The sequence below is a fragment of the Acanthochromis polyacanthus genome, chromosome 19 (genome assembly GCF_021347895.1).
Source record: "Acanthochromis polyacanthus isolate Apoly-LR-REF ecotype Palm Island chromosome 19, KAUST_Apoly_ChrSc, whole genome shotgun sequence".
Classification (NCBI taxonomy): domain Eukaryota; kingdom Metazoa; phylum Chordata; class Actinopteri; family Pomacentridae; genus Acanthochromis; species Acanthochromis polyacanthus.
In genome coordinates this window covers 14,161,620-14,188,951 of record NC_067131.1, presented here as the reverse complement: position 1 = coordinate 14,188,951, position 27,332 = coordinate 14,161,620, and the positions used below count along the sequence as shown (strand labels likewise).

The 27,332-nt window shown below is 40.4% G+C and overlaps 1 protein-coding gene across 2 annotated transcripts in view; it reads right to left on the bottom strand.

Moving 5' to 3' along the window:
* Nucleotides 1-25,061, bottom strand: part of LOC110970028 (ankyrin repeat and fibronectin type-III domain-containing protein 1) — a 165,987-nt gene extending 140,926 nt beyond the window's left edge. Inside the window, exons 1-2 of one of the 2 annotated variants that reach the window (XM_051939438.1) lie at nucleotides 24,840-25,061; nucleotides 19,253-19,349 (exon numbers count right to left, since the gene is read on the bottom strand). In XM_051939438.1, the coding sequence (XP_051795398.1) occupies nucleotides 19,253-19,269 (17 nt within the window). In that variant the 5' untranslated portion in view covers nucleotides 19,270-19,349; nucleotides 24,840-25,061. Of the gene's footprint in view, nucleotides 1-19,252; nucleotides 19,350-24,404; nucleotides 24,631-24,839 lie in introns of those variants that run through there. The other variant, XM_051939439.1, reaches the window with a different exon arrangement.
* Between the last annotated feature and the right edge of the window lie 2,271 nt (nucleotides 25,062-27,332).

Sequence of the window (27,332 nt, the reverse complement as noted above, 5' to 3'; positions counted from 1 at the left end):
ACGCCTCCCTTCTCTATACCGCTCGTCCTCCCTTTCTCCTCCTTTCTCACACTCTTTCGCTCATTTTTTCCCCCAGAGGGTTGTGCGGTGTTCATTTCAAGGCGGCTCTGGAACGCTGCTGGACTTGTAATGATCATGTACAATCATTGGGCAGCTCCTCTACTAAGCCTGCAGATCAGCATCAGTACAGGAAGTCTTCCTCTGTTTAGAATTATTAGCTTGCTCTTTGCACCGATGATAGCAGATTGTTTTGTCATTTACTGGATCTTGGGCACATGGTTGGACCGGTGCAAAGTTGAAAATCCATTCTCTCTACAGTTTCTGTATTTTTTTTCTTTCCTTTTAAACGTAATTTTGGTGACTTTTTTAAAAAAAGATGACAAGCCTTTCAAACCTGCCAGCAGATTTTGGGGTTCAGAGGGTTCAGTTTGACCTGCTTTGTGTATGTTTAGCACTTTTTTATGCATTGTGCTGAGTTATATACACCGAACAGCCACAACATTTCAACCAGTGACAGGTGGAACGAGAAACATCGATCATCTTGTTATAATGCAATGTTCTGCTTGGAAATCTTGAGTCGTGACATTCATGTGGATGTTTGACCACCCACCTAAACACTGCAGGTTAAGCAACCCCCCAGGGGTCCTGTGTCCATGCCCCACTGGACCAACACAACATTAGGCAGGTGGTCATAATGTTATACCTGATCGGTATATATGAAATCACTTATTCTGTTGTGAACTGGCACAATGCCTAACCTTCAGTTTCATTCATGTTTGTGTTCCTGTGCTGTAAATGTTTCACAGTGTGACATACAGGAGGCTCAGATTCTAATTTATTTTTTCAGTAAATCCTTTCACCAGGAAATGACTTTGTGCTCAAGCTTACAAAGTGTGATATCAATACAATTATTTCTTCATATTTTTTAATCAGAGCACCAGCAATTAACATTTCAGCACAGAAGATTACGTTTTTCCAGTTCAAATCATGCATTTATGACATATCTGTGACCATTGCCTCCAGGGATGATGCTAACAAGTGTTTTCAATCTAAATTAATCTGCACTGTTTGTCTATAAACTATTAAAGAATGCTAAAAATCACTCAGCTGTTTTGTTAAAATGTTTTGTTCCACCAAAAGATATTACAGAAGACATTTAATGTATTGTTTTGTTAGACAGAGAGAAGGCGTCTCAAAAATCTCTCACTTTAAAAAGCTGTCATCATCAAATACTTTAATACTTTAATACTAATTTACATGGAAAGTGATAAAAGTAAAGGATTATTCAGTTATCAAAATATCTGCTGATTAACTTTCTCTCAGTCTACTAATCAATGAATAGAATAATTGCCACAAACACTTTAATATAGCGCAAGGAGTGGCAGCTTTAGGTTAACATGCAAATGTCCATAATGCCTTTTATCACGCAAAAATAAGGATAGCACTGTTGAAATAAAGCAGGCAAAATGTAATTAGATACAGCTCCTCTTGCACTTTCAACAGAGGATGAGAAGCAGCAAAAATTATATTATTTACAGGGAAAATGTATGCCTTCAGGCCCTGCAATTTGTCTCTGACACTGAAAGATAGAGGTTACTAAGCGCGAAGCTGAACAATTTGCGTGAAAAGCAGCAAAAATGAAAACAGACTCAACATGAAAGCGCCCAAAAAACACAGTTGATTCAAAACACGAGGAACATATTTGAAGATGCAGGACAAAAGGCACAGCTATGCTCTAAACGGTGTGTACAGTTACTAATAGAGCTACGCTGTTGAAGACTCAGTCATGATCGGATGCAGTGTTGAGAGATAAAAAAGAATAATTATTAACACTGGCACTATTAGTCAAGATATAACACTACCAAGACAAAACACAATCATGCATAGAGTTGCATAAAAATCTGAATAATTGCACAACAGGATTTGAATAAATGCGCAGTACAGGAATTTGTCTTGGTAACGCTAGCGCAGATTGAGATTTTGGCAATTTGCAGACAATGTGTGTCTGTTTGGGTGTATCTGTGTGCGTGTGTGCTGCTTCTGTTTGCTGCCCTGTGATCCCACGCTGCAGTTAATGTTGTGTGAAAGGTGTGGGCTGTGCGTATTTGCAGGTTCCTGCGTTAAAGAGTTCAGCCTATTGATCAGCCTCTCCTGTCTCCCTCTTTCTCCATCAAAATTCTCTTCAATCCCCGCTTCTTTGTCATGATTTGCACTGCCCCTCCCGCGCCTGCCCATTGATCTGAGAAGCGCCGTGGTCTGACTATACTGCCCAGCAGGCAGAGTAATATTCAGAGTCCAAGTCTCAGGGTAGAGAGAGAAGAGAGAGACAGAGAGCACTGAGAAAACCCAGATAGACAAATTAGGAGAACATAGTGTAATATTAATGATTGCTAAAGCCTCAGTGTTCCTCATCTCTGCTGATGCCAGAATATTCCTCTTCATTAGAGCCACAGTGGTAGGTGCATACACACTTGCAAAACCATTTCATCAGAGTTATGTATGTCCTGAGCTGCTTCCCTTCAATACTCAGTATCACTAAACCAAAGCCATGCACATTTCTTGTAGCAGTAGATGAATTTAAGAAAATTCTGACACTGTATCAACAGAAAAGTATTTTTTTTTAGTCTCATAAAGGATGCATAATGCCATTAGTGAATGCTTCTGTTTTTTGCTGCTTTCCTACAACTGCAATAGAAGCAATAATGGAGCAAGAAAAACATGTGCGTTCGACTAATATGCAAAGCTCTTAGTTAATAAATCAACAACATTCTGGTCTGCACAGCCAGGACAAAAACTGTTTTGTTTATGCATAATTCTAAGTAAAAATATTACTAAAATATTCCTATAAGTCTAATTTTCTATCTATGTTGCAATCTTGTGTTAGAAATCATTGACACCATTTAAGGCTGCTAATTGAGGATGCCTGTTTTTTTTAGCTGCACAGAGCAAAGGAAAGAGAATCAGGGAGACGGAGAGGAAGAGTTCAGAGGATTGTAGGAGACACAGTGAAAGAGAGTGAATCTTGACGGAAAAAAAAGGATCTCTGAGGGGAATTTACCAACCCAGTGAGGAAGAGCTGAGCTCAAACTATTGACAGCTTTAGTCTGCATTTGGCTCTGAAAGGGTTTTGGCTGATGAATAAATCATATAGTGCCATTTTCTTTTTCTCAGGGCTATTTTCATTCAAACATAAAACCATGTCCACTTTGGCAATGTCCATTTGGGATCACAATACTTTGCTTGCAAAAGTTGCTTCCATTGAACTAAAAATAAAGATGAGGTCATCTAGAACTTCTAATTGTAAATAAAACTAAACTATTGTGTGTGACTTATTTATTAAACTACACTCAACAAAAATATAAATGCAACACTTTTGTTTTTGCTCCCATTTTTTATGAGATGAACTCAAAGATGTAAAACTTTTTCCACATACACAATATCAGCATTTCTCTCAAATATTGTTCACAAATCTGTGATAGTGAGCACTTCTCCTTTGCTGAGATAATCCATCCCACCTCACAGGTGTGCCATATCAAGATGCTGATTAGACACCATGATCAGGATTATCTCAGCAAAGGAGAAGTGCGCACTATCACAGATTTGTGAACAATATTTGAGAGAAATGGTGATATTGTGTATGTGGAAAAAGTTTTAGATCTTTGAGTTCATCTCATAAAAAAATGGGAGCAAAAACAAAAGTGCTGCGTTTATATTTTTGTTGAGTGTAAGTGTCTGAGTAGCTGTTTTCTTTTACCATTTGAGCAATTTGATTGTCATGAGGAAAAAAATAATCATCCTAGTTTAAAAGCACTTCAAAACTTTTTTCAACTGTATATTTCACATTTCTGCATAAACGCCCAATCATGTGTTTCCTGTCTCCTTCCAAAACACCAGCTGGTGCTTTACCAGCACTGAACATACAGACACTGTCAGGGAACAGCTGTCAGCAACTGAAGCATTTCATGCTCAGTACATTCTGTAACTTGGTGACATTTTTTATAGAACCACATTTATGCGATTCTATCATGGTTTATATTTGTACATACGCCATGGCATATACTCTTAAAACTAAACACCTCTGGACATGTTGACTCCAGGTTTTTTCAGATTTTGTACAACAAATAAGCATGGAAATTTCTTTTTTTGGTTTCTTATTTACTGCGATGTATGGCTTCATAACTCTGTCATATTGCCTAAAAGACTATTTGAGTTGTCACTACTGTGGTTGTGCAGGTTCCATAGAGGTACAGAACTTTCTATTTCAGTAAAAAAAAATCAGCCCACAGCAGCAAAAAAAAAACAAAAAAACCTGCAAGGTTAAATAAAAAATCCAGGTATTATAATGCGCATGAAACACACATGTCAGCATGATTGTGAAATCAACGTTGACTGATGACACACTGTAGACTGACAATAAACATTCAGACGGTGCTCATCTGCAGACGAGTTGATACATATTTCTACTTTACAGCTCATTTGACAGGAGAGAAAGAGCCACGGAGAAAGAGAGAGGCAGTTTAAGAAAGCTTCTTCCTGTAATTACTGTGGCAGCACTCAGCAGCATTCCCTACTGGGATCAGTCAGACGGGCCCATTCATAAGACGCACGCACAGAAGCCAACTTATTCACAGTAAAATGAACACCGTCATTTTGGAGCACACCAGAGGAATCTTTGATATCCTCAAGGAATAATAAGCACCCTGTACGGAACACACACACACACATAACACAGTGAGGATGAACACTGCCACTGTCTTTATGAGTCATCAGTGAGGGGCCTTGCAAAGCAGCCCCAGGATAATATCTGTCTCTCCCTCTGTGGGCCGATGTGCGAGTGTGTTCCGGCCATGACATCCCTGCCTCTACTTCTCTTGTTAAAAAGAAAAAGAAAAGTCATCACCTCTTTTAACTTTCCCTTCTCCTTTCTTTAGTCACCTCTCTCATGAACTCTCAGCTTCCCCTCTTGGGTGTTGATCTTTTTCTATGTCATACCTCCAGTCACTCTCTGATCATAATTCCCAAACCATCTGGTTTAACTATTCATTTTGAAATCGTATACAGCGCAAACAGACTGTGCAGTAATTCAGAAAGGTCCAATTACTGCGACACAGCAGTTTGATTCAACAGTAAACACCTGTGATGGCAGTAAACAACATTTTACACCTCTTAGGCTGGTGATTCTCAAACCATTTTTGTTTCATTTGCTACACTTGCGTTTTAAAAGATAGTTTGGCCCTGTGACTTCCTCTCCACTCTGTCCTACATGCTTTGGATATTTTCACATGAACAGTTAAAGGTCCCATATTATGCCTCTTCTCAAAATAATTAACAAAGCTCTCACACATCCACAAAGATGGTTCATTAAGCATGATGTCTGTAGAACACGCTGTTTTGTCCTGTTCGAAACAGGCTGTTTCAGGAAGAAGACTCTCTCTGCGTCTGTGATTGTGCGGACAGCACAGCAGCCGGCATACTGTATGTGAATGAGTGTGTGAGACACAGGACTTTAGATGGCTGCTAACTTAGTGATCATTGTACATGGAAATATCGCCAAATTCGCAGAGCAGCTGTTGTTTTTACCTTACATGTTTGGTGACTTTGTCAGATAACACTGCTCTTATAAAAACAACTTTTAGCTATGCAAAGCAGCAGCTTGAATATGGCTCTGAAGAGACTGCTGCTTAGCATGTAGTCTTAATGGACTGCATTTCAGTCACTATTTCATACTCGTTCCATTGAAAACAGAAATAGAAAACAGGGTACGTAAATGAAAATAATTTTAATGGAAAAAAAGAGGAATGGTTGTAGTAAGTGTCTATAAAGGCTCACAGCTTTTATTTTACACCTCAAAGTTTACAGACATACAAGACACAAAAAATGTGTTGTTTCGTTTTTAGAATATGGGACCTTTAAAGCTCACTAGTTAAGTAAGCTGAGTAAGCTCAGACAGACTCATGGTCAGCCACCACACAGTCACACATATTCTGACTTATCACAGCAGAAAAAGTGGGACAAAGTTTTTTGGTTTGAATTCTTTGTTATATCTTCAAACTGAAACATGAATGAAACTTTGAGGATAACAGTTCACAATAAAATGTTTAGTAGCTACATCAGTCAACAGCACAAAATGTATTGTCACGAGCAAGGCCAGAAAACAGTGAGATGCATGTTTTTGTGGTGTTATCCTTATGGTTGGACGCATCAACCTTAAAAGAATCATGTGAATACTTCACTAAGGAAGATGGTCTGCACTCGTATAATACCTTTTAACCTTCAAACTGTTTCTCATTCACACACAAAGCATGTGATTAGTGGACAACCCACTTTATCACCTGAGCCACTGTCCTCCAAGTGTACTGTAATCTAAACCATGGCTTTTTCCGAAACCTAACCAAATAGTTTTGCCACCTAAACTTTACCAAGTGTAAAAACAGAACAAAACAAAAATCATTTCTGCACATGGTAGTCACACTCCCGTACCTCAGGGAGCCCTGTGCTCGGTTAATGACACCATCACCTCTTCAATACCCTAAAGTGGACTAACTGTTGCTCTTTTATTGTGTCAATTGAAACAAGACGACATGGTCATCAATATCCCCCGCCACATGTGATGTCTATGAGTCTATATCCAAAATAGTGATAAAGGGCCATAACTCTGTTAAATATTATCGCACAGGTCTCATTTTCGAACTTGATCAAGGTGTCCATGGTGTGAAGCTACACACTAAATTTCGTAATCCTAGCTGTAATAGTTTCCGAGAAAAGCTGTCCCCTTCATGTCGGACGGACGGACGGACGGACGGACGGAGGCCAAACCTATATCCCCCTTTTCCACTTCGTGGAGGCGGGGGATAATAAACTTCTACTTAATGTGGCATGAAACTTTATCAATAAGGCCAAGAAAAAGAGCAGGCCAAGAAGACATATTCATCCCATAACTTTACAGCTTTTATTGTGAAACAAATGCGTTTTTTTGATGTGGACCGACATAGCTTCTACACAATTTAGTGTGGGACTGTGCTGTGGATAGACACAGTATTCTTCAATTAAGAATTTAACTTTGTATAATAATACACAGTCATAAATATTTCTCGTAGGCTTATCCACCTTCCCGGCAGTGGAGTATCCATCCTACACAGTGGCTATATGTTAGCTTGGCATTTCAGCTCCTTTCAGTTCAAGTTAACAGAGAATTATTGAGAATTATCGACAAGTGCCAATGCATATGTGTGTGTGTCTGGTACATTGTGTATACAGCTCAAGGGGTGATCAGAGGAACAAACAACAGCTGGGTACTGCATAATTCATAAACTCCACTGACATATTATGTATTTGGAAAAGGGACACATCAGAGACGCAAAATCTCTGCCTGTCTCAGTTTCACAAATGTGAGTATACTTGCATCTTTGTTCACCAGACAGAAGGATTCACTCTCTCAGACAGCCATGGGAGGATTAGCCTGATAACAAATACATTCTACAGAGTCCACGCTAAAAATGGGGAGCCTGCACAGAACACTTTCTGTCAAGTTTCACTCAGTGCTTCTAAAAGGCTAAGTAATTTGGTTTGCTGGGAGCTCATTCACTTTCTCTTTTGTCCGTTTTTCTTCCCTTGAAGACGGAATTAAAACATGAATCTACTCCAGAAATAACCTTTACATGACTGCAGGAAGACACAGGAGAAACTGCTTTACAATGGCTGCAATCTATGATATTTTATGATAATTTAGTAGAAAACAGCATCAAAAAGGCCAATAGCTGAAACATGACAATGGCAGTGCAATCCGCTTTGAAATTTGAAGAAGAAACCTGATGTATCCTTTACTTTCCAACACTTAGTGGGATGCATCTCACTCCCGTTACTGAATATGTCACTAAATATGACTTTGTGGAAAGCTTGCTTCTTTGCTCCCAAATTTGCATTAGTTTTCCTGTTTTGAAAGGCTATGTAAATATGCTCATTTTCTTGTTCCACATGTTTGATTCGAGTGGCATATTTATGATTGCAGAGAACTCCAAACAACCATTGGTCTAGCATTCATTACCCTGCAATCCAGCAATGGATTATCACCAGAATCTTGGGAAATGTAATGTTTTTGTTATGTTTTTGCACATTTGTTTTAAATTTGCCCTCATCCTGCCCAACCAAGAGCAGTTTGGAAGTTAGGAAAACATAATATAGCATGCTTTGGTGTATGACTAGTAAAACTGTCTACACAAATTGCAATAAATGTCCCAAAACACAAAACAATACGGTGCTTGTGAAGCCGTCTCTGACCTCGAGTACAAGGCTTGATCAACAAGGTAGAAGACTGTGCCTATGAATATCAAAAACCATCCCTGATATCAGTTTGGCTACCATCCCCATTAATGTAGTCTCCTTGTGTACAGCATAGCACTCTCAGGGTTTCTGCTTCACCAGTAACACTCCTGGAAGTCCTGTTATGTAAATATATCAACCACCATCTGTGATGAGCGCTGAATCTCTTAAAATGTGTCAAAAAAGCAATCTTTCAACGTAAATTATATTTTGAGGGAGAGAAAAATTCACAGGGAGCCAGATCCACTGAGTAGGGCAGATGGGGAGTGACAGCTGTGTTGCTTGTGCATAATCACTGGACTGTGACAAGGTGTACAATATATTGGAGCGCTCGCATGCCATTGCGCCACAGTTCAGGTTCTTTGCAGCATAAGTCACCTGAGGAAGCTACAAGAGAGCTCTGCCTTGACAGTCCAACCCTGCAGTACTAATCTGCGGTGCACAATCACGTAAATGTCGAAGAAAACAATCAAAAAGGTGAAAAATATTGTTTCTGTTAACGGTGACAGCTGCATACCCACTAGTCATCAACAGAGATGATCCTCGACATGAAGGCTGGCTGATTTTAGGCTGCTGACTAACTCAGAATGTGACGTCTGTTCTCTGTTGCAGTTTGGGGTTCATGGAAAAATAGCAAAAACACAGTGTCCTGCAACATCCTGATTCATGACCGTTAACGCTCGCACACGCTGCTTCAGCTTCAGTTTAGTGTCAACAGGCTATTACACGTGGCATGTAACCATTCAAGTAGAGCAGTGGGCACAAAGATCAGTGACTACTAACAGAGGCAGCTGCATCAGAGCCAAAGTAGTGCATTTTTAAAGCTACAGTTAGACAAATGAACATGGTAAAGCATTTAAATGTAATATATAATCTCTGCTAACCTGGAAAAAGAAATCATTGTTTACAAAAGGTTATAGCTGAGATACAAATGGCCCACTTAAATTTATAGTGATGTAAGTCTTCAAACAGACTGCAAACTTTCCCCACCAGAGTTCGGTTTCCAAGCCTGAGCACTGCTGAAATGAATGCACTGGAAAAAATAGTAAAGACTGCATCTTAAATTAATGGCATCTGCCTGCCTTCTTTCGTCTACGTCTAAATTTTTGTTTCACCAAACAACTCTTCACGTTGTTCAGGATGATTCTCAGCTGGCATCTCTCCTTCCTGGGAAAATGCCCTCAGGGAGGAGATACAGACTGCTTTGTTTTAAATGTGAGAAGTTCTAAATGTCATTCCCTTGGGCTATTTAACTCTTCAGAGGTAAATCTCTAACTTTTAAATTAAGTATATTTTTAGCTTGATGTTTTTGTATTTCTGTATTGTGTGTAGCTTCGATACACTCTGGTTATACCGGTGTGTTGTATGTTATCCTATCCATCCTGATGCGCCGCAATCTGTTGAAAGCAAGTCCCTAAAAACTGCCACTAAAGGTAACTCAGTTTAGCTCAGCAATTCAAATAGAGGCTGTTCTTTACAAGAACTACATGAGCTCTACAAATGCTCTACATATGCCTTCAAACAGACACACACACACAACACAGGTAAGCAGGAAAGCATGCAAACGCACCACACTGTAATGTCATATTCCTCCGAATTAACCATCTGCGGAGAGAAAAATGTAAATACTCTGCCTGGAGGACCGGGAACTAGACGCCTTTTTCTGTCTCTTCTTCTTTCCCCTCATAACTTTTTCCTTTTCAAACCTACCTATCTTTTCCACCCTCACTCTATGACAACACCCCACCCCTCCCCGTCTGCATAATGCCAGTCAGACATACTGCAATTTAGAGTATTTCTGGTCCTGAGGGCAGTCTGAATTAAAGATGAAACCATATAAGCTTGGGTTGCTGACTTTGAACTTCTCTTTCCCTTGACCTGTAAAACTACTGATGAAACATCACTTCTAGGATGCAAGTTAAAGCTGTTTCTTGATGGTAAAACCACATAATTAAAACCTGCTTACAGAAATAAGAGGTTCAGGGGGACTGTGAGGTGAAGCTGAGAAAACACATGAAAAGAGAGACTTTTGTTCCAGTCTTCCCACCCCTCCTCTTCAAGATTCCTGTTCTCAGTAGTGATTTCCCACTTAATCCCCAGTGATTAGAGAGCTAATCAATTCTTCTTGGGGGGGGGATTCATTGAGGTGTTAAGGTGTAACTTACACATACACACACACAAGCTTTACAGCAGCAACTTAGTGTAGTCAGTAAAAAAGGCTTCATGGGTTCAAGCCACTGTGTCGGGGAGCATCCGATTCTCAGCTTTCTTTGAACATTCACTGGATTTCATACCAAACTGGGAGAAGTGCATCAGGACTGCATGCAAAGACTGTGTTTTGATATTTAAAGTCCCCCTTTTCTCAAAAATGTGTTATAATCTCTGCATCTTCTTTTGAATGTTTGACTTTCGCTGTACAGAATGACGCATGTTCAGAGTTTGACGCCAGAAGTCCATTCTCCAATCTATCTTCTAAAAGTTTCCCTTTGCTCACCTAGTGTGAGTTTAAGATCAATCACCATGCCTGTATGACTAAGCATGTGTAATTTAAATGCTAAGATGTGCCAACCATGACACTGCTAGAAACCGAGGTCGCTGTCTGATAGTCTTTTTTGCTTAGGGAGATTCCAATTTGATTGAAATAACCTCAGTGGCAGCCATGTTATGAGCTTTTCAAATTCTTTAAATGTCATGGAAAGGTGCTTCAGTGCTTCCTTTCTTATCTGCTTTAGCATAGGACACACTGGTCTGTTCTTTTCAAAAGAAAAGAACATAATGGTGTCCCTCATTTCCTTGCAGCAGCTGCATTCAAAGCAATGTACTATTGACGGCAGACACTTCTCAACAACATCCGCTGTGTGGTATGATGTTCTATCCTAGTGTGAGTTCAGTCAGTCAGAGAAGATTTCATTTGAATTTAGTCATCTCTCTTATTGACTTAGTCTATTTATAAAGGTACATAGGTAATCATTTTACTGTTAAAATAACGGAAGCAGAAAAAGAAACACAATTACACATATAAATAGAAAATAATTAGGAACTTAAATAATGATCTCACTTCAGACTAGTGCACCTCGGGAGACCAACGCAGAAACCAGCAAAGAAAGGGACGGAGGGAGGGGCTCCCTTATTTGATAGCCTGTGTCTAAGTCAGGATGACAGCATGCTTGGGGTGTGTTCATGCAATCTAACCATGCATTTTCATTGTGCTTTTCATTTTTACAGGCAGTTTGCAATTGTTGCAATTAGTGGTGCAATGGATCACTAAACTCACGGATCGGATCGGTCCTCGGATCAAGAGTCACGGATCGGATTTGTGACAGTTTGTCTCTTCCCTACGCCTTCGGCCCACTTCGGCTCATCCCATCGTGTTTGGCTCATCTTGGCTCATCCCGCCGTGTTTGTTACCACCCAAATGGCCGGGTGGCTGCCGAGTCTGACGTCACGCTTCACTTGGACCCGAGACCAGACGAACGGATCGGAATATTCAGGCGTCTCCGTCACAAGCAGCCGCCGCCGCCCCCCCGGGCCATCTCTGCCACAAGCCCTGCCCGAATATTCGGAGGCCAGAAACCACTGTTCGGGCCAGCCCTACTCGCCATGTCTGCTCTCTTCCTTTCTCCGCTCGCCACAAGCTGCGTGCGGACGGAACACAACCTTTCTTTTTTTTCAGAAATCGATCCGCAGGTCATGTGTGTGCCAAACTGATGACATCGATCCGAATGGATCACGGATCAATCATGATCCGTTGCACCACTAGTTGCAATTAAGAAAAATGATCAAACATTCTATTGAACAATTTTCTTATTGCTATTGATGAAATGTCTGTTGTCGGTATACACTGCATATTGCCGGAATAGATTGAAGCATCACATCCTGTACAATATGATCAATCAGTAACAATAACTAACTGAGGTGACAGTAGTAGTGCCAAAACCTGCAGTTCCTTGAATGTCCTCTTGGGACGGCTCCAGAAGCGATTCAATCACCATAGACCCCTCATGTTAAAATGACCAGATTTACAGCTGAAATAAATATGTTTATAGCCTGGTGCAAACAAAACTTTTAATCTCTATAGTAGGGCTGGCCCGAATAGTGGTTTCTGGCCTCCGAATATTCGGGCCCTATTAAAGACGAATATCCAAATATTTGTTCCACCCCGTAACGTCCGACAGGGGGGGTGTTCTGGCGGAGATGCCCGAATATTCGGATCCGTTCGTCTGGTCTCCCGGGTCCAAATTTTGCACACTGCCTTTGTTTTGTCTTCAGTTAAACTGAAGAATTCCCAAACAGCGGAGGTCTTCGGCATCTTGTCTTGTATTTATGCAACGAAGTGAAGCGTGACGTCAGACTCGGCAGCCACCCGGCCATTCGGGTGGTAACAAACATGGCGGGAGGAGCCGAGATGAGCCGAACACGGCGGAATGAGCCGAAGTGGGCTGAAGGTGAAGGGAAGAGAATAGCTCCGAATATTCCTATTTTCGTCTGGGGGGAGGAGAGGGTGATCACATAGACATATGTGTATATGTTTATGTGATCACAGGACGGGATGAGCCGATATGTGGACCGAAGGCGGAAGGAAGACAGTAACGCCGCATATTACCGGGCAAGACAACTGCATTGAGGGAGAATTCTTATATCACACCTGTTTAAACTGGATTAAGGCATAAAGTAAGGAATAATTAAGAACATTGTCACTTTGAGTGACAGGTAGTTGCGGTCGATGGTTCAGAAACATTTGCACGGCTTGCCTCAGCTGGACTCATGCTTCACATCTCTGCTCATTTTTGAATTAGCTGGGAGATGGGGACAGCTGAAGGCACCAAACTGAGCTTTAAAAACGCTGTTCAGAGGAAGGTTCATCCATCTCTATATACAGTCAATGGATGTGATTTATATGATATTCCTCATACAAAATTCAACAGCTTTCTGAGACAGAAACAGCGACTATTCCATCCCAAAAATACATCATCTATTTCCTCCTCCTTTCTTTCTCTTTTTCAATCAAATGAGTCACACTCCGACTGCAACTAAATACGTCCACTGCTGTGTTTATCCCAAAAGAACACTTTGGACTTCCATAGACACACATACACCCCGTTTTGATGACCACTGCTTCTGTTTTTGCTCATGTCTGATGTCCAGCTGAACGGCCTCCGTGATTCATTATGCGGCAGTTCAGTTAGATTTGAACTGCTGTGGAGAGTCATTCCTCATTGTCGTCATTGTCTATAGACTGATTCGGCTGCCGCTGCTGCATCTATTTGTGTGCGGATGTGTATGCGCACGTGGAGTGTTCAAAGTGAGATGAGTGTTTCTCCAGTGGTGGTCGCAACACCAGAACACAATCAGAATCTCCCGGAGCCGAGTAAACTGTGCTTTGTGACGAATCTCATCTGATGCTGTGCTGAGACATACACATGAAAAGATAAAACAAGAAAGGAAGACATAAAAGGAAAAACACAATGACAATAAAAGAGATCAAGGATGTATTAGATTGCAAGTGTGCGCGCATGTCAGTGATTGTAGAAGGGTTTGACAGCAAGCTGAGATTGTGTCTATCTGAAGACACAGACATGAGACCTTCCAGCTATGCTGTTCGCACAGCCTTGGAGAATCAGACACAATCACTCACACAGGAAGGCTGGAGCTCACAAACACACAGTCATTCCCTGTGAGGCTGCGATAATCCGTCTTCTCAACCAGAATGCATGTAGCAGACTTCCACTCAGCATGAATGCATAGTGATGAGCAACATAAACGGGCACCTCAAGGACTCAGTTGTGACATAGATCAGACGAATAAACATGCCAGCTACAGGAAAAACAAGCCAGCTGATGTGACGTCAATACCATTAGGCCGAACAAATCCCGAACCAGCAGCCTGACAGGACAGCCTGAAGTATTCCCTTAACAGCAGGCACTTTGTCAGTGACGTGTCCTTATTTCACACTGAGCCTGTGTATTTTGCTGAGGAGAGGTGTGAGGTGTTGTAAAGTTTTATGTTTGGTAGTTTGTGGGCAACAAGGGGGCACTGAGAGATGGAGCACCCATGAATCATATTTAAAAAACAATACGCATAAATTGCCGCGGTGTAAAGGCCACAGGAATCAGCGCCGCCTTGTTTGTTTGCCTCAGCGTTTTCTCTGTCTGACAGCTCAGCCCCAAATGACCCAATTAGAGTTGTAGCTACCTTCTCACAGTGACAAATAGTATTTACTTAGTTCATCAGAGTGAAGATTAAGAAATAAACATCTTAAATCTACTACTCAAGTCTTACACTTCTTATCCTTGTTTACTTGCACAACACAAATAAAGCCGAACTCATGCATAAAACATACAAGATGCTGGGAACAAGATATATGGGACATTTGTTCTGAGTCACATCCTGCAGGAATGCACGTTCGACATACTCATCAAGACATTCCGTGGCCTCTCATCACCTTTGCGGAAGCGTTTGCCTTATGGTTTCATTTGTCACCTGGCTGTGTGTCACACTGTAGAGTCTGACTCCAGGGTGACAGCAGCTGTCTCACATCAGCCTCTCTGCCCCTGGTTGCCTTTGAAACACTGATATACGACATAGAATTCCCTAATTGACTATGGGTATTACCCCTTCAAACAGCATAGGCCTCAATGTCTTTACACTGATTTCTTTATCAGATTGCTCCCAGCTTACCCTCAGAGGAAGTAATTCAATCCCTATAAAGAGGAGGTAGTAAATTCACTCTGGCCAGTTGTTCCAGACAAATGATTCTGATGTGAGCACAGACAAAGGGGATCTATTATGAGCTATTAAAAGATGGAAAACGCTGCTTCAGTATCTGCAATCTGGGGCACAGTTAACCCTCTGAACCCTGAAGTCCACTAACCTTTGAAAGGACACGACTTGCTCAGATGCAACCAGCACTCAGGGACTTTTTAGTTGAACTGGACTTAACTGCAGGCTGTGTTGACACAGAGTAGGTAGAAGACAAATAAGGAAACAAAATAAAAAAGTACGAAAATATCTAGAGTATGCAGAGTAAGTATCTTTTCCAGTGTTTCTACATTGTTCAGTTCCCTCTCCTGCTAGCCATGGCTGTATTGTTTCCATAGAGGTGACTTTATATTGCAGAGAAAAATATTCCCACAGTGAGTAAAAAAGTGACAAAAGCCAAGAAAAAGCAAAAAGACTGCTTGGGGCTCAGACGGTTGAAGCTTAAATTAAGCCCCCAACACTTCATGCCATTTCCTAGACAATATATGTATTTATTCAAAATAAACAGTATCCATTGAAGAATGACCTTCACTGTGACTGAACAGCAGCTCCATCAGTGACCTGAAATCCAGCGCTGCTTAAGTTTGTGACAACATGATGATCTTGACAGCATCAGTCTACAAAATACAATGTCAAAACAGCTTGAAAACTACAAAACTAATAAAACCTCTTAGTTTCTTCAAATTTTGTAGACAATCTATGATTTTATTTGGCTTAAACAGACATTCTAACCCAGGTAACAGTGTGTGTGAGAGCAGAAGCTACTGTGAACATTAATCTTTTAGGAGAATTTTAGGGGCCCACTTTGACAACACCTGTTTTTAAGTGTCAAATTGTGACAGGCTGCATCACGGGATACTAAAAAGTACAATACTGAAATCATACTTTCCACAGTAACATCTGATCTCATATGTGGAAGTGACATGCTTTTTGTTAGAACAAATATCCACAACAGCAAATGGGCCTCTTCAGAATTCAAAACTGCACTGAAACAGAGGAAATGTTATGAGGCATTAAAATGAAGCACTCATTATCGCCCACTCTTCCAAACACAGATATTTGAAATATGGAACACTACTGAGTAAATTTATGTATCAGTCACATCAACCAAATAGCAAACATCCTTCTTTAAATATGATCATTTTTCAGCAAGAGAGATAAATGGTACCGTTATGATATCTGAATAGAAGAAACACCTTCTATCATTCACTGTGAACTCAACTCTGCTTGTTAAATACTAAGTGTTATGTCGCCCTCTATTGGCAGAGTACCCAAATCCAATTTACCACAAATAAAATGTGTCCTCATTATTATGCTTGTCCTTATCTTATCAAGGCTGAGTCAACAGAACAGTAATTGGAATGCACTAAGTGTCAAACAATTATTCATTCTGCTTTTTGGACTTTATCTGAAAACGACAAACTCTATTACAATTGTGATAATTGTCATAACTAATGGTGTGTTGGTGCGTGCGCGTGTACACACACACACACACAACAAGGGAGAGGAAGGGCAGATGTATAACATTTGCGAGTGTACGCACACACCACGAATATACACACACTATTTTCTTAACTTTTCACGCAAACATACGCATGGAAGGACTTCAGCAGAGTTTGTCTGGCAGCAGAGACTGTATGTGCATATGCACACCACACGTACATAGATGAGTCTATGTGTGTGCACATGCATGTTGGTGCATTTATAGAACCTTTCTTTGTTGCGATGACTCACCAGTGAGTCACAGGCCAGAGAGGAGATCAGAGTTGCGCAAGTCAGGAATCCTTCTCTGTCACTCTACAGTCTGGCGCAGTGCAGCGGCAGGTCAATGACGTAACCTAATCATTAAGAGAGAGCTCGTCATGTTGGCACTGGAGCCAAAGGTGTCGGAAAGGAGGGGGGTGATTCAACAATCACTGATGTGTCACAGTCAATACGAGACATGAGGGAGGTCGGCGCTGACATACTGTAAATGAATGGTTTCACTTGACAGGTTTGGGGTGCAGCGAGTAGGAGGCAAAGCGTGTAGGCACGCATCCCTTTCCAGGCCTAGTCATAGGTATGAATTATACATGCTGCATCTATGCTGGTGAAAGACATGTATACTGAAATGAAAAAGAGCGTGTGACTCACACACATACTTAAATGCACAGTCACACGTGCACACAAACACACACACACACACACACACGTCCAGACACCCAGCTCTGACTGAGCCCGCACGCGGCCCAGCAACACAATGCCAATCCTGTTTCCGCTATCTCCAGTGTGCCGAGAAGAAGGGAAGAGGACATGCAATAGAGCCAAGAAGATACAACTCCCATGGCTCTTATCACACTCTGCCCAGCTACAGCAGCGGCGACAAAGAGGGGAAGGGATGTGTTTGCAAAGGAAGCTAGTATGTGGTGAAAGAAGCAAAGCAGGTAGATTGGAAGAAAAACACATTAGACAGACAGACAGACAGATAGATAGATAGATAGATAGATAGATAGATAGATAGATAGATAGATAGATAGATAGATAGATAGATAGATAGATAGATAGATAGATAGATAGATAGATAGATAGATAGATAGATAGATAGATAGATAGATAGATAGATAATAAAACTTTATTTATAGAGCACTTTTCATGCACACAATGCAGCCCAAAGTGCTTGAACAAAGTGATATAAAATATAACAGTTAAAAAAACAGAGTAAAACAAGGAACACAACAATAAAAACATAAAACAAGAAAAATGCTAAAACAAAACAAAAGCCGAAACAATAACATAGATAGATAGATAGATAGATAGATAGATAGATAGATAGATAGATAGATAGATAGATAGATAGAATTGAGCTTAGAAGTTCACTGGAGGTATGTGTAGGGGTAAATAAATCAGCTGCCCATCCCCCTACAACATGATGTTGACTTCATACAGATAGTCTGGTTGCTCCTCCTGTTCCATCCTTCCCAGGCTTTTTACAACTTTCTGCTGACTCACTGCGTAAAGAATAGGCATAGACTGTTGGTGTGCTACAGAGTTTATGTATAATTGTCTGCCTCCATGGAACTCTGGGCACAACTGCTCCCAAGTGCATTCATGAGTATATTTAGGGCTCTTTGTATCCCCCCTGCTGTATTTGCTTCACTGGGCCTGTGAGATTGTGTATCTAACCCTCACTTCCCTGACACTCCATTCATCAACTCAAAGAGCAACCTTTTGCATACTGGATGATGTTGAGTGCTGTTTTTGCTAAAAATAGAAAAGAGCAAGGTTTCAAAATGCCCAGACATGTTGGGTTGTAAAACTTCAAGCCTCTCATCAACCTGCCCTACTAAAACACAGATCACAGATACTTTATTACACCCAGCCTGATACACCCAATCTGAAGGTTTTTTCAGGGTCTAAAGATGTTGTATTGCAAACAAACAGTTGGTTCTGCATGCTCTCTTTTACATGTCTCACCTCAGTTAGCATTAATACTAAACTATAAACCTCACATGTCCCCAGGATGTGTCTTTTAAATTTTAATTGTTATTGGGACTGTATAAACCCTGGTTTTAGTCCTGATTGAAAAGGCCTACTTCACTGTCTGTAGCTATAAACTCGGGTGAGTTGCTCTAGTCCACGCCCCTTTCAGAAAGAAGACTCTCTCTGCATCTGCCATGCAAAACAGTTGACCATACAGCCTTCACTGAGTGATCATTTCACATGGAAATGTTACAGGATTCACAGCACAGCCAGTGTTTTGAACTTTGTCTGACGATGTTGCGGTTACAAAAGCAGTGTTTTAGCTTGAAAGTGGCTTTGAAATGACAAATAAATATGGATTTGCACCATATCAGACCTATAAATCAGAGTCTTTCAAATGTTCTACCCTTAAAACAGCCTTCTGAAACCTGTATAGCCGAAACTACTGAATAGAAAGTGCTATTTTTTTGCAAGTCATATTTTACAGCACCTGAAAGACTGAGTGAGCTGATGTAAACAGCAATCTCTCTATATAAAGCTAAAATGCTTCTCCAGCCCCAGTACCATGCACGCAGCTGAAGTATGGGCAACAACAGCTCCAGGAAGCCTCAAAATAGAGACAGGATGTACATTTAGTAAACACAATAAAACACGTTAACAAAGTGTGTAAAACCAGCTGTCAAAAAGGGACAAATAAAGACACAATCTCTCTTACTCTATGAGCTGCTCCATTCCAGCACCCCGGGGCTCCAGTGGCTCTCCAGGTTTGGGTTGGTCGTTCTCCTTTTACACAAGGCTGCCCCTTTCTTTACCTGGGAACACACACACACACACACACACACACACACACACACACACACACACACACACACACACACACACACACACACACACACACACACACACACACACACACACACACACGTTACCCTTACAGTGCGCAGAATGAACACAAAACACTGTAAAAGAGAAGGAAATGATGAATAACCACATGTGGGGTGCTATCTTTCAGTCATTCATCAAAATAATCATCCATTTTAAAACCTTTCCGGAAACATGCAATCGCTCACACTTTGGACTTTTGTGTTTCCTCAGTATATGCCAGCCTTCCTCTGTCTCTTTAAGGGCCTCTGAAGCCTTCTCAGATCTTGAGGTATTGAGTTTCAAAGTTGTCCTCACACTGTGTGATTTATGATGGAAACCTAGCAAGGCTTGGTTTCTCTTTGGACTTTCCTGTATGTATTCACTATTACTATCCCGTATCCCATCCCTCTTAAACATCCAAAGAATTTCAAGAAGCGTTGACAAGAGGGCTGTCACGGTTAAGAAATTTTAATTGATAATAATTAACCGTCATACAAATTACTGCAATTAACAATTTAATTGTCTTATGTTCATTTTATGTCACTATTTGTTTTTAGATGAGTGAAATTAGCACCTTTCACTGCCACTTTTGCTGCATATTCGACAAACTGCCTCCTCCAAGTTACTGAGCTGTCCTTTTTCTTTTGGCTTATAACCAAATGTGTCCACAGCAGTGCTGTGTTTGACTTTGCAGCTTCATGGATAACGTTTATGTTAACAGATGGTCAACAAAATGGTCAAAAATGAAAAGTTATGCACCTTTAAGTTGACAAAGCCACTAAACCTGAACAGAGGAAAAGGACACAGCTGGCAGAGGACAACATGAAAATAGTGACAGAAATACGACACTTCTGTTAGTTTCAGCCAGCTGTTTTTAAGTGAATGCAAACTATTCTAAAAAAAAATATCAGTCAGTTCAAATAAATGATAGTTCATCCAAACCAATCAGACTCAACTATCATACATTTATGTTACTTTTTTAATGTCTTTAATGACATACAGTGGATATAAGGCTGCAAATACTATTTTCTTTATTGATTAATCAGTTAATCTAAGGAAAAACAAAAAAGTAAATGCCTGTTTGGAAGTCCCTAAACTGCAAGGAGATATCTTCAGAAGTCTTGTATTATCTGACCAACAGTCCAAAACCCAAAGTCAGTTGATTTAAGTGTGGGTTAAATGTGGTGTATGACAAGGAAAGCATCCAATCATCTCATCTGAACAGCTGGAACCAGTACATTTTCTACACTTTTGCTTAAAAAAAAGACAAAACAACAACTATTATTTGATTATTCAAACAGTTGCAGATGATTTTTTTGTCAGCTGACTAATCAAATAATCAAGTATATTTGTTTCTTTTTCTTTTTCACACATATTCCCACCCTTACTCGAATATGCATGACCTCAAGAATACACCAATCGGTACACCAATAGCACTGACCTATTTCTTCCTACTCAAGGAAACACAGCATGAATCTAATTAATATTTTCCGTGTTAATGCGAGGTAATTATGCAGAGCTGCAGCACCTGGATAAACTGTGTACGGCAGTAACACATCTCTCTCGCCCCGAGCCTGCATGCTAATTAAGCAGAACATCTGGCAAGAAGGAAAACAGTCGAGTGAACTGACAGGACGCTCCCTTGATCCAAAGTGCTGAATGTTTTGGAAGGTGAATTTCACTTAAATTTAGGATGCGCGTATCCCCCTGTGCCAAAGATCTGCTCCAAACAAAATTAATGTGCAGCCAGTCCCTGCTTTTACTGATCTGATGGAAAAACCCTGGCAAAGTGAAGACAGGGGATGCTGACAGTGAGTGCTGCATTGTGCTATGAGGTCAAGAAATACAAACTAACCTACTCAACATGCTGCTACTTCTACCCTGATGATTACACTGGCTGATATCACAGATGGGGGTATCTGACTTGTGCTGTTAGTTTAATCAATGGCAGAAAAATTAATGTGACCTTTTTAGAAACTGATTACTTGAACCTTCAAAGACACTCTCTGGTGAAAATCTTTTTTTAAAATGTTGTTAGTCTGTCCATTTTAATGAGCTACAAGTGAAATACACAGTCAACAGGTTTCATACACAACGAAACATCCTGTCAACATGCAGGGTAACCTTTAATCCATACCATTATTCTTAGTTCAAATGTATATGGCTACATTACTCAAATGTTAAAACAAGCTTTTGTGTCAAGCAGAGTGGTTTTACAGTGTTGTAAAGAGTTGTAGGTGAGCTGCTGAGCTCAAGGTGCAGCATTTGGAGAGGGCTGCATGGACAGAGAGGCAGGGACTTCATAAATATACACATTCTAGAGTAAGCTACTCACTTCTGAGCCATTTTAGGGCATAAAGGGATTATTATAATGGAAAAAAACTTCAAAATATGCAACTTGAATACACCGAGATGAGTTTTTCTGGATTTTATCAATGACTGTCGAGGAACATTTCACATGTTTGAACATGTTTTGACTGACTATAAAATTGAACTTTTAGTACATCAAAGATGCAATATTTCAGTCATTTATTTTATCAATACATTCATCTATTAGCTTAAAAAAATTTTCTGGGGTAATTGTACTTACTTAGATGCAAAGGTGTCTGCCGTGGAAAACACAGAATCCGCCAGCCGAGCTAAACTCAGACTAATATGTCCTACAAAGGACTTCTAAGCCGATAATACACACACACAAATAAACAGAGGCATCTACTGAGCATTAATGTCCTTGGACTGAGCTTAATCCTTGTGTGAGAAACCAGATGATACAATTTTCATAACCGTGTCCCAGAAAGTTTGGGAAACAAACTAAAAACTGACCAGCTGCTTGCAGCTTAAAAATGGCTAACAATGCATCAAACTAAAGACAACTGCCCCACAGAGAACAGTATTTTTACCTCACTGGTGTCTCAGCTGTATTTTCATTTTCTAGTTCTATCCAGATTTCTACTCATTTTCCACCATGAACACCTGCTTTTATTGTTACTCTCAAGCCACGAGTCTACCGAGCTGTCATTCGACACTAAATTATGAAAAACAGACAAGAAGCAACAGTTCAGCACATTCCTCGTGTTTTTATTTCTCTTTTTATATATCTGCTCTGCATCTACCTTCTTTTCCCTCACGAGCCATCCAGATTCACGGCTTTCCTTCCAGCTAGTCATGCATACTAATCTGCGCTGTAACTCGGAGCAGTGGCCAGCCACTGCCTGCCTGTCCCATCAAACATGCATAAGAAACAGATGTATCTTTGATGTAGGCTTGTTCATGCTGCCCCGTGTGCCTGAGTGTGTGAATGAGTGTGTGAGTGTGTGTTTATGTGTCTCTGAAAGCGTGCTCTCAGGCCCTGCGGGTGGAAGCCAGGCTGGGGAGATGCGGCTGCATGTTCCGACACAAACGGAGACAGGGAGGGCTGCCATAGATCCTACGAATGGCCAATAATCGATGCAGCATTTTGCTGTACATTATCATTAAATGCATAATTTATAAGACTGGGAGCGGTTTTGTGACTGTAATGTATAGCTTTTGTCATTAAACAAACTACTGTGGATTTAAATATTTTATATTTTAAGTTTTACTTTCCTCTGTGAGAAGAGATTAATATTACAAGCTGTTGCATTTTATTTTTTCATTTCAACTGTTCTGCTCACTTACATTTCAGTCTTATGACTCTTGAGATTTGCACCCATATAGAGTATACAGAATTTCTTTAAAATAGATTACAATTACAAGAACTTTGACATGCTTTTTCTTCTTCTACCTAGCTTACAGCATATCTGTGAAACACACACTGCACAATATCATTATACAAAATAAAATCCCCACCATCAACAGTATATGAATAGTGGTCTACTACAGGCAACACATACTATATTGTTGTCTTATATGTTTATCTTTATCATGTTAGTACATGGCGTTCTCCTAAAAAGCAAAGCTGAAAAGATCAGTCGAATAATCTGCAACTATTTTGATTATCAATGAATGGTTTAGGTAAAGCTAAAAAATTTGAAATTATGAGAGGGATTCTTCTTCTTTGAATATGCCTAGGTGTTGGAATGACAGTCATGCAAGCAAGCAATACTAGAATATCATCAAGGGCTTCAGGAAATTGTGATGGATATTTCTGACCATTTTCTGAAATCTAAAAGACGCAACAATTAATCGATACACTATAATACAGATCAGAAAATTAAAAAGGAGGCTTCCTGAAAGAAGAAGTTTGTTATTCTTCCGGTTCATTATTTTAAACTCTATTAAAATACCTGATCTTACATTAAAAAGTCTAGTTGTAGCTTCAGTGTCAGTAGGTTTACATCAATATAAAAATGACATATTAGATATATCTTTATAACTAACGCACTGCCCAAAATGAAGGTATTCTAGTCTGATTTGGACTGTATGAGCGGCTGGAGTGGATATTAGTCTTTGAATATTTTGCTGGTGTAGCATTTAATGACAAGTATGGCACTGATCCACCAGACTGTCATCTTTTACCACCTGGAGTTGTGAAAACTTCCCTTGCTCAAGACTTTAAACAAGTATGAGTCACCAGGGGGGGGCAGCTCCTGATCTGCTCTGTCTCCCATGTGTCTACTGTATGTTTGTTGCTACACATATCTATAACAGTGGCAAAAACAAAGACCCCACAACACAACTCTGTCCTCACATGACCATGACCCTACATAAAAGCAACCCCCACCGTCCTACCATGTGCACACAGTCCCTATGAAACCTACAGTGACACAGTTATTTATTTTTGTCCCTCATGCAGCTCTTCCCCACACACACATGCACATCTTTTTCCTTTTCCCCTAAGACAATTGTGTTGCTCACTCTCTATTGTGGAAGCCAGTCATTTCCACATGTGTGCAGGCCATAAAACAGCAAAAGAGCCGACTAAAAGCATCCCTTTCCTGGCTAGAGGGGTCACAATTTGTCCCATATAAACACAGGACACACCTTAGCCCAACAGCTTGCACATATCCTTCTGACCCCCTTACCTCTCCGAAGTGCTGCTCTTTCCACAGGCACAGGATACCAGATGGGGTCTGCCTTTGATATTTCCACGCAGAGGGGTAAAAGAGAGTAACAGAACACCAGTTGTGGTTTTGTTATGGGAAGTTCCTGCGAAGTTTTAGAGTAGTTTGCGCTCGGAGGGTGAAGTCTTAAAGCAGAGCTGGTGTCTTTTGTGTCTCTCAACGTGCCTCGCGCTGGGTTTCCCTAGCATTGTCATGACAACAGTGTGTACGCACCGACACTGGCCTTTGAAAACAATACAGCAAAAGTTCAACTCAAGTGGGCTAGCTAGCAACTTTTAGCTTTAAAAGAAGAAGAAGAAGAAAGCTGCCCCGGGAAGAAGCAGCTGAAAATAAATTACCACCGAGGAACAAGTGCACTAGACAAAAAAAAAGAGACAAGTGTACAAAGACGAATACCTTCTGGACGAAGAAAAACTCCTTTGGAAAGTATCTTCGTGGCCGCGCAGGAGTTAGCTACCGTCAACTAGCTAGGTAACTTTAGTCGCGCTTATAGTTAAGTTAGTTCCACCGGCGCTGGCGTTTGCATGTATCCTGTAGGCACTGAGAGCCCTGGTAGCATGTGAGAAACAACGTCCAGCGGTAAGTTTCTCCGCCCAGACTCAGTCTCAGCTCCCCGGTCTGTTCCTATCAAAGATGCTTTGCTCCGCCTCGCTCAACCGTGAAGATAAATCACCGCGACTTCAGAGTTTTTGTCTCTTAACTGATGGCTGCCTGTGTCTTCCCCCCAGTGATTATCAGCCGTAACAATTTACATAGAAGGGTAAAGAAGTCCCCCTTGATATAAGAAGCCCCTCACACACAGCAAAACTACCCTGTTGACCAGTAGATATACTCAATTTGTATTTCAAGTCCTCTCTTGTACGATAAACTTTAAATAACTGTGAAACTATCTTGCAGGTTGGAGGAAATCAAAAGATGATATAATATTTTGAAAATACAAAACAACACTCCTGTGTGTTTTTCAATAAGAAAACACTTAAGCTTTTTTAATGTTTTCATGAGCGTCATAAAGTGAGATTAATCTCTAAAAAATGTTGAAGTATGGGCATGGTCAAAACTCTAGATTTCTGATAACTTATGTGCACCGTCATCTAATACAGTAACACAATAGTGTAATATACACAAAAGTGTATATTTAGCACTATTTTACATTACTTTTATTCAAGTAATATAAATATCATTGATAATAAAGTCAATACCATAAAGTTATAACCTGGCTAATTCAACCAAAAACAACAACACTATTTTTTCTTCTTATAGCACTTCCATATCAACAACAAAATGCAACACTGCAGCTCTTCATGTGCAACAGCATCATGTTAACACTGATCTTTTCACTAGATAACTTTTTCCTGCAATGAAAGAAATGTAAAGCTACTACAGTATGCATATACACACGTGGACAAAATTGTTGGTACCCCTCAGTTAAAGAAGGAAAAACCCACAATTCTCACTGAAATCACTTGAAACTCACAAAAGTAACAATAAATGAAAATTTATTGAAAATTAAATAATCAAAAACAGCCATTACTTTTGAATTGTTGATTAACATAATTATTTTAAAAAACAAACTAATGAAACAGGCCTGGACAAAAATGATGGTACCTCTATAAAAGATTGAAAACTATTTGACCAGAGTGACATGATTAACTCAGGTGTGTCATTTAATTGACATCACAGGTGTTTCCAAACTCATAATCAGTCAGTCTGCCTATTTAAAGGGAGACAAGTAGTCACCCTGCTGTTTGGTGAAAAGGTGTGTACCACACTGAACATGGACAACAGAAAGCGAAGGAGAGAATTGTCCCAGGACATCCGAAAAAAAATGATAGACAAACATCTTAAAGGTAAAGGCTATAAGACCATCTCTAAACAGCTTGAAGTTCCTGTGACAACAGTGGCTCATATTATTCAGAAGTTCAAGACCCACGGGACAGTAGCCAACCTCCCTGGACGTGGCCGCAAGAGGAAAATTGATGACAAATTGAAGAGACGGATCGTTGGAATTGTATCCAAAGAGCCCAGAGCAACCTCCAAAGAAATTAAAGGTGAACTCCAAGGCCAAGGTACATCAGTGTCAGATCGCACCATTCGTCGTTGTTTGAGCCAAAGTGGACTTCATGGGAGACGACCAAGGAGGACACCACTGCTGAAAAAAACTCATAAAAAAGCCAGACTGGAATTTGCAAAAATGCATGTTGACAAGCCACAAAGCTTCTGGGAGAATGTCCTTTGGACAGATGAGACCAAACTGGAGCTTTTTGGTAAGGCACATCAACTCTATGTTCATAGACTCAAAAACCAAGCATACGAAGAAAAGAACACTGTCCCTACGGTGAAACATGGAGGAGGCTCAGTAATGTTTTGGGGCTGCTTTGCTGCATCTGGCACAGGGTGTCTTGAAAGTGTGCAAGGTACGATGAAATCTGAAGACTATCAAGGCATTCTGGAGAGAAATGTGCTGCCTAGTGTCAGAAAGCTTGGTCTCAGTTGCAGGTCATGGGTCTTCCAACAGGACAACGATCCAAAACACACAGCCAAAAACACCCAAGAATGGCTGAGAGAAAAGCGTTGGACTATTCTAAAGTGGCCTTCTATGAGCCCAGATCTGAATCCCATTGAACATATGTGGAAGGAGCTGAAACATGCCATTTGGAGAAGACACCCATCAAACCTGAGACAACTGGAGCTGTTTGCTCATGAGGAGTGGGCCAAAATACCTGTTGACAGCTGCAGAACGCTCATTGACAAATACAGAAATCGTTTAATTGCAGTGATTGCCTCAAAAGGTTGTGCAACAAAATATTAAGTTATGGGTACCATCATTTTTGTCCAGCCCTATTTCATTAGTTTGTTTTTTTAAATAATTATGTTAATCAACAATTCAAA